Raw genomic sequence first — 18,041 nt, forward strand, 5'->3', positions numbered from 1 at the left:
AAAGTTGAATAATTTGTCGATGTTTGTAGTTTATCATTTATAGATGCTAACACATAACATTTTCTGGTTAGACTGGTGTTCTTCATGAGCTCATCTTTGCCTTTTTTGTAACCCTAATTCACTAGAAACTAGATTTTACTAACACACTTGGTTTATAAAACTGTTAGTAGGCAGACTTTTTTCTGGCATCCATGTTTACAGTGATGATATATAATTTAGTGATGATATATAAATCAGTAAAAGGATTACTATTATCTACAATGAGAACCAGTTTTTTTCAACCTAACTCCATTTTCATCAAAATCTGAATCAATGACATGAAGGCTGAGGGGTAGAGTGGTGAGAAAATGATTTTCCTGTTAAGGAAGGAAGTTAACATTTATTGGATGTTATGTGCTAGGTACAGTGCTAGGTGCTTTCTCATACATTATTGGACACTTCTTTCAGCCCCCCTTCACAAGGGCAACTCTTCTTTTTTTTTTTTTTTTTTTTTTTGAGATGGAATGGAGTCCTTGCTCTGTCGCCCAGGCTGAAGTGCAATGGCGCAATCTTAGCTCACTACAGCCTCCGCTTCCCCGGCTCTCCTGGGCTCAGGTGATTTTCCTGCATCAGCCTCCTGAGTAGCTGGGAATAACAGGCATGCGCCACCACGCCTGGCTAATTTTTGCATTTTTAGTAGAGACAGGGTTTTGCCATGTTGGCCAGGCTGGTCTCAAACTCCTGACCTCAGATGATCCACCCACCTTGGCCTCCCAAATTGCTGGGATTACGGGAGTGAGCCATCGCGCCCAGCCTGCATGCTCTTTCTTTGTGGAACACCACCCACACCATCTAAACTACATTCCCTGTTTCTCTCTTAAAGCACCCTGTTCTTTTCCTTCAGCACACTTGAACTTATTATAATTCACATATGGTATTTGTTTATTTCTTTAACATCTGACTCCCGCTGCAGAGGACCATGAGGGCAAGGACAATGTCTATTTTGCTAATCACCAAATCCTCAGTACCTAGCACAGTGCCTGCAAACAGTAGGCACTGAGTGATTTGTTAAAGGAATAACTCACAGGCTTATGCCTTGGTACACTGGTAATGCCATCCACTGAGGCCAGAAACAGAGGAGCAGGAATTAACAATGGCTATTGCTACTGAAGTAATTCCACTCTTCTACCTAGTTTTGAGGCTTCTATTAATCTGGGCACATTGCTCCATTCCTTCCTATTTCACTGGACACCCTTCCTCACACTTGTCTGTACCTTCATCCGTATTTTTCCAAATTCGTACTTAGAAGCTCACCCTCTTCCTCTTCTTGAATTTAAGTTACCTTTTTTTTAAAGACTCACTTCCCCAAAGTTGCTTCTCCTGATTCAAACTTTGGAACAGCTATCATCAGCCTGGATATAAATTTCTAAAGTGCCAGCCTGGGAAATTATGAGAACAGAATCTCCACTAAGGCAGAAACTTGTTTTTTTCACTATTAACTCACCAACACCAAGAACACATTCTAGCACAGTCAATGCATCATACTGTGAAAAGAATGAAAGAATTTAAAGCTGGAATGAGTTGGAACAAATGTGAGCTGGTATCTTGGTTATCTACAGGCTATGCGGTCTCAGGCAAATGACTAAGTTCACCTAAGCCCATTTCTTCAGTTATGAAATGAAGCTGGCTCTCCCAGAAAGCTCATATTGTCCAGACTGTAATAGAGATGATCATGATAGGGTGATGGGCCTTTTTTAATTGCGGAAACAGGCCAGGCGCGGTGGCTCACGCCTGTAATCCCAGCACTTTAGGAGGCTGAGGCGAAAGGATCACTTGATGTCAGGAGTTCAAGACCAGCTGGCCAACATGGTGAAACCCCATTTCTACTAAAAATACAAAAATTAACAGGGGATGGTGGTGGGAGCCTGTAGTCCCAGCTACCCAGGAGGCTGAGGCAAGAGAATCGCTTGAACTCAGGAGGCGGAGGTTGCAGTGAGCCCAGATCACACCACTGCACTCCATCCAGCCTGGGCAACAGAGTGAGACTTCATCTCAAAAAGTAAATAAATACATAAATAAATTGTGGAAACACTGCGGAAGAAAAACGATCGCTGGAGAGCCTGTGCACTCACATACATCCTTTAATGTTTACAACAGCTTCCGGGGGAAGGCGATTCCACTTTAGAGCTTTTCTTCCTTTCTAGCTGGGAGTTACCCTCCAAATTTTAACCTAATGATGTAAGCAAAATAAACACACTGAAGAGGCTGAGAAAAGCAAAACGGCTCACAACAGTCTGAGCTCTGTGAGGTCTGCAAAATGTATTAGGCCTAGAGGGACATGAGTATGGGACTTCGGTTATGCCCACCCCCTGCCCCCACATACACACATACCCAATCCCATGCATACCCAATTGTTTAAAGTCATTTCATTCCTGACTATCGGCCTCATCCATTACCTTTTTTTTTTTTTATTTTTTAGACAGGGTATATTCTGTCTCCCAAGCTGGAGTGCAGTGGTGCGATAATGACTCACTGCAGCCTCGACCTCCTGGGCTCAGGAGATCCTCCTGTCTCAGTCTTGACAGTAGCTGAGGCTACAGGTTCGCGCCACCAAGCTGGCCCCATTATCTTCGTGTTCTCAGAATTTGTAATACACACCGGGCGCGGTGGCTCACGCCTGTAAACCCAATACTTTGGGAGGCAGAGGCGGGCAGATCATGTGAGGGCAGGAGTTCGAGACCAGGCTGACCAACACGGAGAAACCCCGTCTCTATTAAAAATACAAAAGTTAGCTGGGCATTGGGGCGCGCGCCTGTAGTCCCAGGACTCCGTCTCTAAAAAAGGAAAAAGAATTTGTCATACAAATAATATGTAGCCAATTGATAGCGTATGTTTTTGTTTGTTTGTTTTGAGACGATGTGTCGCCCAGCTGGAGTGCAGTGGCGCGATCTCAGCTCACTGCAACCTCCGCCTCCGGGGTTCAAACGATTCTCCCGCCTCAGCCTGCCGCGGACCTTGTCAGGGTCCGCGCTGAGAGGACGTCAGGGTAGTCAGTCCGCCAGCATACGGCTGAGCATGAGGCCTGCCTAACCTTGAAACCCAGCGCCCTCCTGATCCACACGTTCTAAGACGAATAAATCCTCACAGTCTTTGTGAAAACCCACCAGGAGAAGCACGTCCAACACTCTTTACCTCCTCAAGCAAGTCTCAAAAGCGGGAAAACCAACGCTGCGAATGGGCGGGAAAGCCACACCGCCTGCAATCGCTTCACCTTATTAGCTGATTTTGCTGTCCTTCCCAGTGGCCCGCCTCCCTTGCTCGCGGGCGATATTTTTATTGGCTTTCGTCTGCGAGGCGTCCAATCTCATTGGTTTGCTTTTCTGTTCGTCAGGCTTGGGCGCCTGGTGAAAGGCGGAGAGCGCGTCACTATTGGGGCTGGAGGCCCCGCCTCCGCGTGCCGTGTGCAAAAACAAACAGCCGTTAGGAAGGCGGTGCCGGGGGGGCGGGGTCTGGCTAGAAGGAGGCGCGCGATTGAACAGCCGCTGGGGTTCGAACCAGCAAGACAAGCAGGCATTGGCCACAGCAGCGCGAGGCGGGCACGGGGTATTGTCCGGCTCCGGCGGCGGCGGTCGGTGCTGCGAGAGCGGCGGCGGCGGCGCGGGTCGGCAGCGGTAGGGCGCGCGGCCGAGTGGAGGCAGAGTCGGCGCCGAGAACATGGTAAGGGCGGCCGGGTGGGCCGGGGGCACGGGGCCTGGGGCAGGGCTGGGGGAGCAGAGAGCGGAGGCCCCGGCGTCGGCGCCGCTACCTGTGGAGTCGGGAGTTTGCGGGTGTCAGGGCTTGTCCGGCCGAGTCCCTCGCCGCCCGCCTGGGGGCGCCATGTCCTGGCTGCGGAGCCCGACACGGTTCCCGGGTGAGAGCTGGGCCTGGCCGGGTAGAGCGCGAAGTCTCTTCCGAGCCAGACAGGTCTGTCCCGACGCTGGTGACGCTGCACCGCCCGTCTTAGAAGGAGGACGACGGCAGAATCCGGCTTGGAAATGTAGAAACAAGTGCTGGATCTTAATGTGATCGCTCCTCTGTATGAATGAGGTCAAACAGGCTGCCGCTATACAAGTTAGATAAGTCTTTGGCGATGTTTGGTTACGTAATCTCCCTGGCAGTCAATTTGAGGGTTTCTGCGAAAGGGTGCTTGTATTTGTGGTCTTTTGAGGGACAAAGAATGGTTTTATAGACCAGAACCACACGATTTGTTCTAGGTGATTGCACAGGTTAGAAATGAACGCCCGTTATCTTCTGAGCCCCTTCCAGTTTGCGGTTTTCATTATACAACAGTACTTTCCTTTGCCCTTGCTATGGATTTTCAGTCTTAAAGTATTCATCTTTTCATTCTGAAATTCAGATCTAGATAAGAAAAGTGTGGCTTTTAAAAAATGAAAGTGAATAGAACTTCAGCCCCATTTTAAAGTTGAGGGAAAGGAGAAAGTGCTAAAGGATACGCTCTGAGTTGCATCAAAGATTGTGTAAAAATAATAAGACTGTTATGGAATCTTATTTTTGCCAGTATTCGTGCTTTAAGCATTCTGTTGAAAGGTTACTTCAACGGGAGCTACCTGCTTAAAAGTTAGCACCAGGCTGTCATTTATCATACTGCAGATAGTATTAGATGATTTGTCTTGTGCTTGATGTGACAGATACGGTATTTAATAGACATAACACCTAACTATAAACATATTGGCCAGTCGAGAGGACAATGTTTGGTTATTGTAAAATACCCAAATCTTAGAGCTGAAATAGACTTTAGGGATAATTGCTTCCAACGTCTAACGTATAGTTTATTGTTATTGTAAAAAACCCAAATCTTAGAGCTGGAATAGACTTTAGGGATAATTGCTTCCAACGTCTCACATATAGTTTATTGTTATTGTAAAGTACTTTATAGTACCTTAACAAACTGAGGTACAGCGTACATCTAATCTGTAAAAGGATTTGCTCAAACAGATGATTTTCATGATTCTAGTTTTTTGTTGTTTTTTTTTTTTTGGCTTTTTGTTGTTTGTTTGTTTTTTGTTTTTTGTTTTTGAGACGGAGTCTCACTCTGTCGCCAGGCTGGAGTGCAATGGCGCGATCTCAGCTCACTGCAACCTCCGCCTCCCGGGTTCAAGCGATGCTCCTGCCTCAGCCTCCCGAGTAGCTACAGGCGTGCGCCACCACGCCCTGCTAATTTTTTGTATTTTTAGTAGAGATTGGGTTTCACCATGTTGGCCAGGATGGTCTCGATCTCTTGACCTTGTGATCCGCCCGCCTCGGCCTGACAAAGTGCTGGGATTACAGGCGTGAGCCACCGCGCACGGCCAATTCTAGTTTTTTAGATATTTTTCAGTCTTTAGTGATACGCTATATATTTTATATCCAGTTACCAGTAGCTAAAAATACGTAAGTATTAACATAAGCTAAAAATGCAGGAGACATTGAGTTGTCGTTCTTGATAGATTTTAAACCTGAGAGGAAGTAAGCAGATGTCTGTTAAAACTGACATGAAACTGTCTTAGTATCCAGTTTGCAAGTTTATCCAAGTAAAATGAACGAACTCCCTCTTCATCCTCTCTGTGTGTGTGTGTGTGTGTAATTTTTTAAAACCAACAACCTTAACTCAGGTTAATATGAAGCCAGTTCTTGGAATTAAAAAATTTAGATTTGGTTTCTCAAGCACCAATTATATTAAAATGAATGTTCAAAGTAGGGAGGCTATACAGTTTGAGGGGATATCGGAAAGAAAGTAATTATCCATTTATTGTATAATTTTATATTCAGATAAATTTGATACCATACAAGTTTTCTTTTGTTAAGTATGAGAAATGTATCAGGAGTCTCTAAATGTTGGAAATAGTCATTTAATGGATTGAGGCTTTTAAAACCTGACTGTATGTCTACTTCCTTAAAAAGCAAATAGAACAGCAAATATGACATATCTGAAACAGTGAGGATAAAATTGCGTAAGCAGAGTAGTTATTATATGACCTGGGGAGCCTGGAGAATTTTGTGGTTGTTGGCTTTTCATTAGTGACTAGTTCTTATTTTTTCCAATCCAGTCATAGGAAGACAGTGATTATAATTTTAGATGCCAGTTGAGAGGTTTTTAAGTGTTATATATTAGGGCAAATAGAGATAAAAAGGGTTTTTTATTTGAAAAGTAAGTAAGACTGTCTTGTTAGTGGAGCTGACCTCAAAAATCCAAAAATTGTATTTTTCTTATATAACAACATAGTCAAAAATTATTAAAATATATGAGGCATTCTGGTAGAAACAGAGCATCTCAGTTCTTACTGGTAAACTTAAATCAGTCTCTTGTTGAATTACCTAATATAAGAGAGTGAATATGAATTAGTTCTTAGATTTTTATTTTTCCTGTTTCTAATACCTGCCAGGGTTTTACTGTTTTTCTTCCATATTATCTTGGGTGACACACACTTAATCCACTTGAGACGTGCAATTAGAGGAAGTATACAGGGGTAATTTTTAGCTTTAAAAAATTTTTAAGGAAAGGGTTAGCTACAAAGGGGATATGCCATTTCAAAGTTTACCATCTATTTTGAAAGAATAGCCCCTCAAACAGCCAATCTTGTAAACTGATTTCTTTTTTTTTTAAACAGTAAAGAAATAATCTATTTAAATGGTAAAAGCAAAATATATGAGAGAAAATTAGTTTTCTTCTTAAGTCAGACCCTTAGTGTTTCCTCCTGAGAGACAAATAACATTTCTAATTTATTGTGTCACCTACTAGAAATACATGTGTCCACACATATTCTGTAATACCCCATATTTACTTAAAAGCTTATTACATTGGCACATACTTTGCCTTTTTCATGCAGAAGTAGGTTTTTTTTAAGCGTACAGTTCAGCGGCATTAAGTACATTTACAGTGTGCAACCATCACTGCCTTCTGTCTCTAGAACTTTTTCATCTTCCCAAGTGGAAACTCTACCCATTCAACAATAACTCGGCCAGGCGCGATGGCTCACGCCTGTAATCCCAGTACTTTGGGAGGATGAGGCAGGCAGATCACTTGAGGTCAGGAGTTCAAGACCAGCCTGGCCAACATGCAGAAACCTTGTTGGTACTAAAAATACAAAAATTAGCAGGGCGTGGTGGCGCGCACCTATACTACCAGCTACTTAGGAGGCTGAGGCAGGAAAATCACTTGAACCCGGGAGGCACCTACCCCTGGCAACCACAAATCTGCTTTCTGACTGTGAACTTTACTATTTTAGGGACCTCATAAGTAGAATCATACAGTATTTGTCTTTTTTGTAACTGGCTTATTTTCCTTAGCATAATGTCCTCAAGGCCCATTCATGTTGTAGCTTGTGTCAGAATTTCCTTTTTAAAGCTGAATACTATTCCATTATATGTATATCATTTTGTTCATCCATCATTGGACACTCAAGATTGTTTCTACCTTTTGGCTATTCTGAATAATGCTTCTGTGAACATGGGTGTACATGTATTTGTTTGAATCCTTGCTTTCAATTTTTAGGTGTGTACCTAGAAGTGGAATTGCTAGACCATATGACAATTCTGTGTTTAATTTTTTGAGGGTTTTTTTTTTTTCTTGGAACATGCTTTATTTTTCTGAGAGCTAAGTTCTAAATATTTCTGTGGAAGTAATATATGTTACATTGACATTGATAAAAATTGTGAAATATTCCATGTATGCATAAAAGTTATATTGACTTGCAAGATTTTTCAATCTGGAAATTGATAAATATGTTCGTTTTTAGAAATCTCATATTTTTCAGCCTGGCACTGTGGCTTATGCCTGTAATCCCAGCACTTTGGGAGGCCTAGGCGGGTGGATCACTTGAGGTCAGGAGTTCAAGACCAGCTTGGCCAACATAGTGAAACCCCATCTCTACTAAAAATACAAAAATTAGCCGTGTGTGGTGGCGTGCGCCTGTAATCTCAGCTACTCAGGAGGCTGAGGCAGGAGAATCGCTTGACCCCGGGAGGCAGAGTTTGCAGTGAGCCAAGATCGCACCACTACACTCCAGCCTGGGCAACAGAGCTAGACTCTGTCTCAAAAAAAAAAAAAGAAAAAAGAAAAATTTGATATTTCAAATAAGTGTTTAAGTTTTGATTTCTTTGATAGAAATTATAAAAGGTGATAGAATCCCATGTATATTTACAAATGAGGAAGGGGATCACCTACGTATTGTTAACTACCTAAAGTAAAACTAGAAAAAATTCTGTTTCCAGAATATTTTTGAAGTAGTATTTTCAATTCTTTTCATTCAAAAAAATTTTTTTTTGCATTTAGGCTGGAGGCAAAGCTGGAAAGGACAGTGGGAAGGCCAAGGCTAAGGCAGTATCTCGCTCACAGAGAGCTGGGCTACAGGTAATGAATCCATGCTGTCATTACATTATTATTTTCTTTACTGTTGTAATTTGTGACCTATGTTTCATCAATTACAAAAATCTACTTGTATTACTACAAACTTTTTTTTTTTTTTTTTTTTTTTTTTTTTTGAGACAGAGTCTCACTCTTTCGCCAGGCTGGAGCGCAATGGCGCAATCTCGGCTCACTGCAACCTCTGCCTCCTGGATTCAAGCAATCCTCCTGCCTCAGGCTCCCACATAGCTGGGACTGCAGGCGTGCGCCACCATACCCAGCTAGTTTTTGTATTTTTAGTAGAGACGGGGTTTCACCATGTTGGCCAAGATGGTCTCAATTTCTTGACCTCGTGATCCGCCTGCCTCAGCCTCCCAGAGGGCTGGAATTACAGGCATGAGCCACCGCGCCTGGCCGAGGAACCCTTTTAATCAGGAAGGCCAAACTGTAAACTGTTATCCTCTTGGCAGTGGTAAGCCATTGAGAGTTTGAGCAAGAGGACAACATGATCCAGATGATACCGAAAGAAGGGGGATGGGAACTTACACTGATGTGCACATTCTGTATTTTAGGTCTCCATGTAATTCCCAATTAGAATTTATTTTAAGGCATACTTAATTTGAAGTAGAAAATGGAAGGCCAATGGAGGTTATTGCAGTGGTTTAGGAATAAAGTAACATACTTGAATGGGAAGGAGTAGAAAGCATGTGTGTGCAGAAAATAGGTGAAGCAGTATAAGGTGGAGAGAAAGTCACATGATTCTCTAAGGCTTAGAACCTAAGGAACAGAGGAGTTTGTAGTAGGGGCAAGTTATGAGTGAATTTAAATGGAATCATTTTGAAGTTCACTAAAACATCCAAGTGAAAATGTCCAGAAGTTGGAAACATGAGTTCAGTTTTCTAATAGAGGTGATAGAATTAGGAATTTGAGATCATTTATGTAAAATTGATAGTTTATGTTATGGATGAGTTTCCTAACCTAAGAGAATGAGAAAGGAGCACAGGGACATTGGTGGACCCCTCAAAAACTTTAAGAAAAGGCTGAGGAGTAGTCAGACTTGGTATGAGAACTCTGAAGTCTAAGAAGAAATGTTTTTGAGGGCCTACTGTATGCCAGACAACATACTGGTTACTAAGGATACAAAGGAAAAGAAGACAAATCTTGCTCTTAAGAAGCTTTTGGTCACTTAGAGATGAAGTATAAATGCAAAAAAAAATTGCTTGTTTTTATTAAGGAAATAAAATGTCACTGCTGGCCTTCAAAGGTCAAGTTAGAGTTAGGAAAAATGGGTGACAAGAAAGTAAGGGTTTCAGGATTTGTTTTTTCAATTCAGTCTTTGGAAAGAGACTGTCTAGACTATAACTGGAAGCAGTTTTCATAGATTGTGAAGTTTTCAGTAAAGTCTGAAGAAGGAAAGGAACCAGCGGAAAGGAAGTAATTGTAACTGTTGAAATAATGGAGCAGTGAAGGGATGAGTGAGGCCTGTAAGAAAGGTCACAGACTGGCGGGGCGCAGTGGCTCATTCCTGTAATCCCAGCACTTTGGGAGGCTAAGGTGGGCAGATCACGCAAAACACCATCTCTACTAAAAATACAAAACAGCCAGGCGTCCTGGCGCGCCTATAATGCCACCTACTCAGGAGGCTGAGGCAGGAGAATTGCCTGAACCCGGGAGGCAGAGGTTGCAGTGAGCCAAGATGGCACCACTGCACTCCAGTCTGGGTGACAGAGTGAGACTCTGTCTCAATAAAAAAAATAATAAAGGGCACAGACAAGTGGGATTAGGATACTTTGAAATGAGAAAAATACCCTCTTTTTCAGAAAGTAGAAAGAATCACAATTAGATAATAGTATTGATTTTTCTTAACTATCAGATCACCTCTTGAAACTGAAGAAAGAACATTTAAGATCTGAGGAAGGTATTGGAGGTTCAAAGTTGCATGTGGCTATTATGTGAAGAAATTAACCAGATAGGAATTTGATCCATGGGTCATGTTGAACATACAGTTGATGACAGCCCAGCATGGTTTTTCTTCATTTTAAAGTGATATTCTCCATATTATGCAGAGGTTAAAGATTTTGGACAGATTACCAGAACATAGACACAGGCCCTGGAAACTGTTAATGCCTAATAGGTTTGGCTTCTGATATGTGTGATCAAGTTTTTTATTATTTCATGCTTACATTGTTCAGCCTTTGATTACAGTCAGTGCCATGTTAAGACTCTGCAGTGCTTCCCACTAAGACATCTCTCTTTTAGTTTCCTGTGGGCCGCATCCACAGACACTTGAAGACTCGCACCACAAGCCATGGAAGGGTGGGTGCCACTGCTGCCGTGTACAGTGCTGCGATTCTGGAGTACCTCACTGCAGAGGTTTGTACAGGAATGTCTGTTGTATATGGCAGTCCAGAAAGTGCACTAGTCTCAGTGACAGAAACCCATGGAATATATTTGAAAAAAGACATATTATGCTCATTGGGCTTTTTTGTTTGTTTGTTTGGAGACAGTTTCACTCTTGCTTCCCAGGCTGGAGTGCAATGGCCAGTCTCGGCTCACTGCAACCTCTACCTCCCGGATTCAAGCAATTCTCCCACCTCAGCCTCCCAAGTAGCTGGGACTACAGGTGTGCACCACCATGCCCAGCTAATTTTTGTATTTTTAGTAGAGATGGAGTTTCACCATGTTGGCTACACTGGTCTCAAACTCCTGACCTCAGGTGATCCACCTGCCTCGGCCTCCCAAAGTGCTGGGATTACAGGCTTGAGCCACCACGTCCGGCCTCATTGGTTTCTTTAATAGCAGTTTGAGATGCATCTTGTCAGCTGTTACCCAATGCCAATGTAAAAGAACCTTGGTGTACTTGTTTTTAAAGCTAAGCAAGGGGCTGGGTACGGTGATTCACGCCTGTAATGCCAACACTTTGGGAGGCTGAGGTGGGTAGATTGTACACTTGAGTCCTGGAGTTCCAGACTAGGCTGGGCGACAGAGCAAGACCCTATCTCAAAGTAAAAAAATTTTAAAAAGTTAAGCAAGGGCCAGCAATCTCTTATCTTTTATTTTTATTTTTTTATTTTGAGACTGGGTCTCACTCTTTCACCTAGGCTAGAGTACAGTGGCATGATCATAGCTCACTCTAACCTCAAACCTCCTGGGTTCAAGGGATCATCCTGCCTCAGCCTCCCTAGTAGCTGTGACTTCAGGTGTGTGCCACCACACCTGGCTATTTATTTATTTATTTATTTAGAGACAGGGTCTTGCTCTGTACCCCAGGTGGAGTGCAGTGGCACAATCTTGGCTCACTGCAACCTCCACTTCTTGGGTTCAAGCGATTCTCCTGCCTCAGCCTCCCCAGTAACTGGGATTACAGGCACCCGCCACTATACCCGGCTAATTTTTGTATTTTTAGAGGAGACTGGGTTTCACCATGTTGGCCAGGTCAGTCTCAAATTCCTGACCTCAGGTGATCCACTTGCCTCAGCCTCCCAAAGTGCTGGGATTACAGGTGTGAGCCACTGCACCGGGTGCTAATATTTTATTTTTATTATTTATTTATTTTTTTTTTTTGGAGACAGAGTCTCGCTCTGTCACCCAGGCTGGAGTGCAGTGGCTCAGTGTCAGCTCACTGCAACCTCCGCCTCCTGGGTTCACGCCATTCTCCTGCCTCAGCCTCCTGAGTAGCTGGGACTACAGGCACCCACCACCACGCCCGGGTAATTTTTTTTTTTGTATTTTTAGTAGAGACGGGGTTTCACCGTGGTAGCCAGGATGGTCTCGATCTCCTGACCTCGTGATCCACCCACCTCCGCCTCCCAAAGTGCTGGGATTACAGGCGTGAGCCACCGCGCCCAGCCTATTTTTTTTTTTTTTTTTTGGAGACAGGGCTCCCTATGTTGCCCAGGCTGGTTTTTAACTCCTGGCCTCAAGTGGTCTCCCAAGGTGCTGGGATTACAGACATAAGCTACCATACCCCAGTGAACTTTGAAGTATGTGTGTAATCAGTAGACAGTATTTGTGAAGTTAGAGCATAATGTTTTAGTTTATGAAGATTGGGGATGATGTAAAGTTTGGCCAGCGTGATGATATATAAAAATCACAAATATGATAATAGAAGTAAAAGACTCGGTCTGTCCTGGTTCTCTGCAGGGTTATACATACAAAATTGCTGTATATTACTCAGTTTTAAATTTCAGGAAGACAAGTTAATTGGGCAAGAGTTCTTGGGTCATAGACCACCACTTTCCCCATCCCTATTCCTCCTTTAAAAAAATCCATTGGGAAGTCATAAAACTTCAGCTACATTCCAGGCTGGGGAAGTAATTTGAGTAACAAGTAGGTTAAGTGTAGACACATTCATTCTGGTGGAAACAGAAGGGTCTGTCTTGGGGAGATGTGAATGGGAGCTAGGCTGAGGAATTTAGCTTTTAATCTGTATGTCAGTTATCATTGCTGTCATTTATTTCATTAATCTCACCAAGTCATCTGTGTCCCACTGGGGATTTAACATCAAATTATGGATGTTATGGATAGTTTCAACTTCTCTGTGTCATGATCAAGGGGTGTTTTGTTTTTGGGGTTTTTCTTGTTTGTTTGTTTTGAGACAGGGTCTCTCTCTGTCTCCCAGGCTGGAAGGCAGTGACATGATCTCTGCTCATTGCAACCTGTGCCTTCTGGGTTCCAGTAATTCTCCCACCTCAGCCTCCGGAGTAGCTGGGGCTACTGGTGTGCATCACCACACCTGGCTAATTTTTGTTATTTTCTTGTAGAGACAAGGTTTTGCCATGTTGGCCAGGCTGATCTCGAACTCCTGACCTCAAATGATCTGTCCACCCCAGCCTCCCAAAGTGCTGGGATTACAGACATGAGCCACCTTTTATTAAAAGAGGCCACCTGGCCTCTTTTATTTTTAAAATTTTTTAAATTTTAATTAAAATACATTTTAAAACTTTTCTATAAACATTAAGAAATAAATTTCACGGCTGGGCGCGGTGGCTCACGCCTGTAATCCCAGCACTTTGGGAGGCTGAGGTGGGCGGATCACAAGGTCAAGAGATCGAGACCATTCTGGCCAACATAGTGAAACCCCATCTCTATTAAGGATACAAAAATTAGCTGGGCATGGTGGCGTGTGTCTGTGTATAGTCCCAGCTACTCAGGAGGCTGAGGCAGGAGAATTGCTTGAACCCGGAAGGCAGAGGTTGCAGTGAGCCGAGATCGCGCCACTGCACTCCAGCCTGCTGACAGAACGAGACTCCGTCTTAAAAAAAAAAGAAAAAAAAAGAAATTGCAGCGATTAAGGGTTCTGCAGAAATAGACCACATAGATATATTAAAATATATGACTTTGGCTGGGGGTGGTGGCTTACCACTGAACATTCTGGTTCACAAGTTTCAAGCCCTATCTAAGCCCCCCTTTTTGTTTTAATCTTTGAGAACTTTGGTTAAAATTTTTAAAGTTAATGCAGTGGCTCATGCCTGTAACCTCAGCACTTTGGGAGGTCAATGTGGGCAGATCATTTGAGTCCAGAACTTCCAGACCAGCCGGACAACATGGCAAAACCCTGTCTCTACAAAAAAAATACAAAAAATTAACCAGATGTGATAGTGTGCACCTGTAGTCCCAGCTAGTGGAGAGGCTGAGGTGGGAGGATTACCTGACCCAGGAGGTTGAGGCTGCAGTGAGCCATGATTGCACCACTGCACTCCAGCCTGCATGACAGTGAGACCATGTCTCAAAAAAAAAAAAACATTTAGGTTAAGATTGGACAATGAATATGTGGGTGCAGTCAACTTTTTTTTTTTTTTTTTTTTTTTTTTTTTTTTTTTTTTGAGACGGAGTCTTGCTCTGTTGCCCAGGCTGGAGTTCAGTGGCTCAATCTCGGCTCACTGCAACCTCCACCTCCCGGGTTCAACCGATTCTCCTGCCTCAGCCTCCCAAGTAGCTGGGATTACAGGCGTGCGCCACCACACCTGGCTGATTTTTGTATTTTTAAAGTTCAACAGTTGATTCTCATGTATACCCAACACTGCTCTATTTAAAATGAGGAGGTGACCTGGCGTAGTGGCTCACGTCTGTAATCCCAACACTTTGGGAGGCCAAGGCGGGCAGATCACAAGTTCAGGAGTTTGATTTTTTTTTTTTTTTTTTTTTTTTTTTTTTTTTTTTTGAGACGGAGTCAAGGTCAGGAGTTTGAGACCAGCCTGGCCAATATGGTGAAACCCTGTGTCTGGTTTTTTTTTTGTTTTGTTTTTTGTTTTTGTTTTTGTTTTCTTTTTGAGACGGAGTCTCGCTCTGTTGTCCAGGCTGGAGTGCAGCGGCACCATCTCGGCTCACTGCAAGCTCCGCTTCCTGGGTTCATGCCATTCTCCTGCCTCAGCCTCCCGAGTAGCTGGGACTACGGGTGTCTGCCACCACACCCAGCTAATTTTTTGTATTTTTAGTAGGGACGGGGTTTCACCGTGTTAGCCAGGATGGTCTCGATCTCCTGACCTCATGATCCACCCCCTCGGCCTCCCAAATTGCTGGGATTACAGGCATGAGCCACCGCACCCAGCCGAAACCCCATCTCTACTAAAAATACAAAACTTACTCAGGCGTGGTGGCAGGCGCCTGTAGTCCCAGCTACTCTGGAGGCTGAGGCAGGAGAATAGTTTGAACCCAGGAGGCAGTGGTTGCAGTGAGCTGAGATCACACCATTGCACTCCAGCCTGGGCAACACAGCAAGACTCCATCTCAAAAAAAAGAAATTATTTTAAATTATATTTTAGGCTGAGTGCGATGGCCCAGTACACCTGTAATCCCAGCACTTTGAGAGGCTGAAGTAGGAGGATCACTTGAGGCCAAGGGTTTGACACCAGCCCTGGCAACATAGTGAGGTCTCGTCTCTTTTATTTTTAAAAAATTTAAAAAATACATTTGAAAACTTTTAAAAGCATTAAGAAATACATTTGAGCTATTAAGGGTTGTACAAAAATGGACTACAAGTATATATTAAAATATATGACTTTGGCTGGGCGTGGTGGCTCACACTTATAATCTCAGCACTTTGGGAGGCCCAGGTGGGCAGATCATTTCAGCCCAGGAGTCTGAGACCAGCCTGGGCAACGTGGGGAAACCTCGTGTCTACAAAAAAAAAAAATACAAAAAAGTAGCCGGGTTTGGTGGTGCTCACCTGTGGTCACAGCAGCTCAGGACGCTAGGGCAGGAGAATAACCCTGCACTTGAGAGGTCAAGGCTGCAGTGAGCCAAGATCACACCACTGCATTCCAGCCTAGGCAATGGAGTGAGACCTTGTCTCAAAAAAAAAAAAAAAAAAAGACTTTTCTAAATGTTCACATCTAGCATCTTGGCTAAGGGATAATATCTCTTGTCCTTACCTTTATTTCTATATGGAAGTGGGTTTTTGCTCAAGTTTGTGTCTCTGTTGCAGAGAATGAATATAAAAGAAGTTAAATGAATTAAAGAGAGCTTTATAAAAGCATTATAGAAATACAAGAAAGAAAAATATATTATCAGTTTATGTATTGTGTGTGCATTTTGTATGTACAAATGCTAAGTGATCCTTCATTTGGGATCCTAGGTCCTTCATTTGATATGCTAATCATGGATGCTTTGTAGGTGCTGGAGCTGGCAGGTAATGCTTCTAAGGATCTCAAAGTAAAGCGTATCACTCCGCGTCACTTGCAGCTTGCAATCCGTGGTGATGAAGAGTTGGATTCTCTTATCAAGGCTACCATAGCTGGGGGTGGTATGTATTACTACTTAAGCCTTGATTCTTATTGGTCTTTCTGACTAATATATCGTTCAGATCAGTGATACAGTATATTTGATTGGTTAACTAGAAAGCATATAAACTTTAATTTCATAAATACTAAATGTATAACAATTCTAAGCTTCTTTTCATAATGATCTGAATAAATATTGCACCTTCTAGCCATATGTAATGCTATTTTTATTTTAGCCAGTTCTTTGTCTAAATTTCGTATGATACTTAAAGCCTGATGTTTAACATATTTCCCATACTTTTTTAACTGTGTTTGAAAAATGAGTTGGAGAAGTTGCATAACATACACTGGAAAGGGTTGAAATAAATACACTTGAAAAGTGGGTCAGGATCAGTGAAAGTGAGAGGTAAGTTGGTGGTTCTTAATCTTCTCTGGATAACCCTCAAAGAACTTCATGAAAGCTGTGGTTACAGCTGGGCATGGTGGCTCACACCTGTAATCTCAGCACTTTGGGAGGCTGAGAGGCCGCGGATCACCCGAGGTCAGGAGTTCAAGACCAGCCTGGCCAACGTGGTGAAACCCCATCTCTACTAAAAATACAAAAATTAGCTGGGCATGGTGGTGCACACCTGTAGTCCCAGCTACTCAGGAGGCTGAGGTAGGAGAATCACTTGAACCCAGGACAGAGGTCGCAGTGAGCCAAGATTACACCACTGCACCCCAGCATTGGCGACAAAGTGAGGCATCTCAAAAAAAAAAGCTGTGGTTACTCTTCTCAAAAAATGCACGGAAAGTCACACGATTTTACATACAGTTTTAAAGGGTTCACAGACCCCTGGGGTGTAGCCATTGGTATAGATAGTTTAGCAGTATCAGAATATGAAAAGGGACTTAAGTAAATTTCATTTTTTCTATAATTAACTTTTTACTTGAGGCAAAAACTTTAAAAGTTTTTAATAACTTTTTTTAATTTCATTCTAGGTGTGATCCCTCACATCCACAAATCTCTGATTGGAAAGAAGGGACAGCAGAAAACTGCTTAGAGGGATGCTTTAACCAACCCTCTTCCTCCCCGTCATTGTACTGTAACTGGGACAGAAGAAATAATGGGGATATGTGGAATTTTTAACAACAGTTAAATGGAAAAGCATAGACAATTACTGTAGACATGATAAAAGAAACATTTGTACGTTCTTAGACTCGAAGTTTGATAAAAGTACCTTTTCATGTGGTGACAGTTGTGTGTTGATTGGCTAGGTTTCTCCCGTATGTTTTATACAAAAATGGAATTGATAAATCATTTTTTACAAAATTAATTTGTCTCAAAACTGTTCTGTTCATGATGTATTAGAAATATTTTGCTCAGACTTTAAATATTTTAAATCTCAGATTGGTTATTCAGAGTAACCTTAGAACAGAAATTGGGAATATAGCTTTACAATGATTGATACCATGGTATATTGACTCTTAGATGCTATTGATCTGTAGCACCATTTTTTACAAACCACTAAGAAAAAAACTTGCCAATTAAATCATGATACGCCATCAATTATGAGACATCCCAATTTGAGAGATGTTAGATTATAGAAAAGTATGCATTTATGACTGAAATGGTAGTGGAATTATTTGAATTCTATACTGAGCACTTACCATGTGCCAGGCCCTTTGCTGAGTGCTCTACTGACCAAGAAATTTTATTCCTGTCACATTATAGATAGTGGAGCCTAAGGGTCACAGAAATTGTATGCTATGCCAAAAAACATTGAACTAGTAGATAGAAAATGACAGAGCTAGGATTCAAACCTAGATCTGGCTGACTCCAGAGCCTAGTTTTAACTGGAATTGATGTTCAGTTTATCAAAGGTTTCTCCTTTTGGTTTAAAATCCCAATTTTTGGCCTGGCATTATGGTTTACGCCTGTAATCCCAGCACTTCAGGAGACCGAGGCTGGTGGATGA

At 42.6% G+C, this 18,041-nt stretch overlaps 2 protein-coding genes across 4 annotated transcripts in view; one reads left to right on the forward strand and one right to left on the reverse strand.

The window, feature by feature from the left end:
• The window catches only part of LOC134761756 (uncharacterized), a 30,947-nt gene extending 27,005 nt beyond the window's left edge, over positions 1–3,942 (reverse strand). The window contains exon 1 of the mRNA XM_063725999.1: positions 3,172–3,942. Coding sequence (XP_063582069.1) covers positions 3,255–3,695 — 441 coding nt within the window. The 5' untranslated portion in view covers positions 3,696–3,942 and the 3' untranslated portion in view covers positions 3,172–3,254. The remainder of the gene's footprint in view (positions 1–3,171) is intronic.
• LOC100454188 (histone H2A.V) lies at positions 3,484–17,399 on the forward strand. 3 transcript variants are annotated; one of them, XM_024249659.3, is made up of 5 exons: positions 3,484–3,696; positions 8,291–8,368; positions 10,622–10,735; positions 15,977–16,106; positions 17,065–17,318. In XM_024249659.3, exons 1-5 carry the CDS (start codon positions 3,694–3,696, stop codon positions 17,124–17,126), a joined length of 387 nt encoding a protein of 128 aa, XP_024105427.1. In that variant the 5' UTR covers positions 3,484–3,693; the 3' UTR covers positions 17,127–17,318. The 3 variants fall into 3 exon arrangements, with proteins under 3 accessions (XP_024105427.1, XP_024105426.1, XP_024105425.1); XM_024249658.3 differs by lacking the exon at positions 15,977–16,106 and having other exon boundaries at positions 17,065–17,399; XM_024249657.3 differs by lacking the exon at positions 10,622–10,735.
• The last annotated feature ends 642 nt before the right edge of the window (positions 17,400–18,041 follow it).

Source organism: Pongo abelii, chromosome 6 (assembly GCF_028885655.2).
Source record: "Pongo abelii isolate AG06213 chromosome 6, NHGRI_mPonAbe1-v2.0_pri, whole genome shotgun sequence".
Lineage (NCBI taxonomy): Eukaryota > Metazoa > Chordata > Mammalia > Primates > Hominidae > Pongo > Pongo abelii.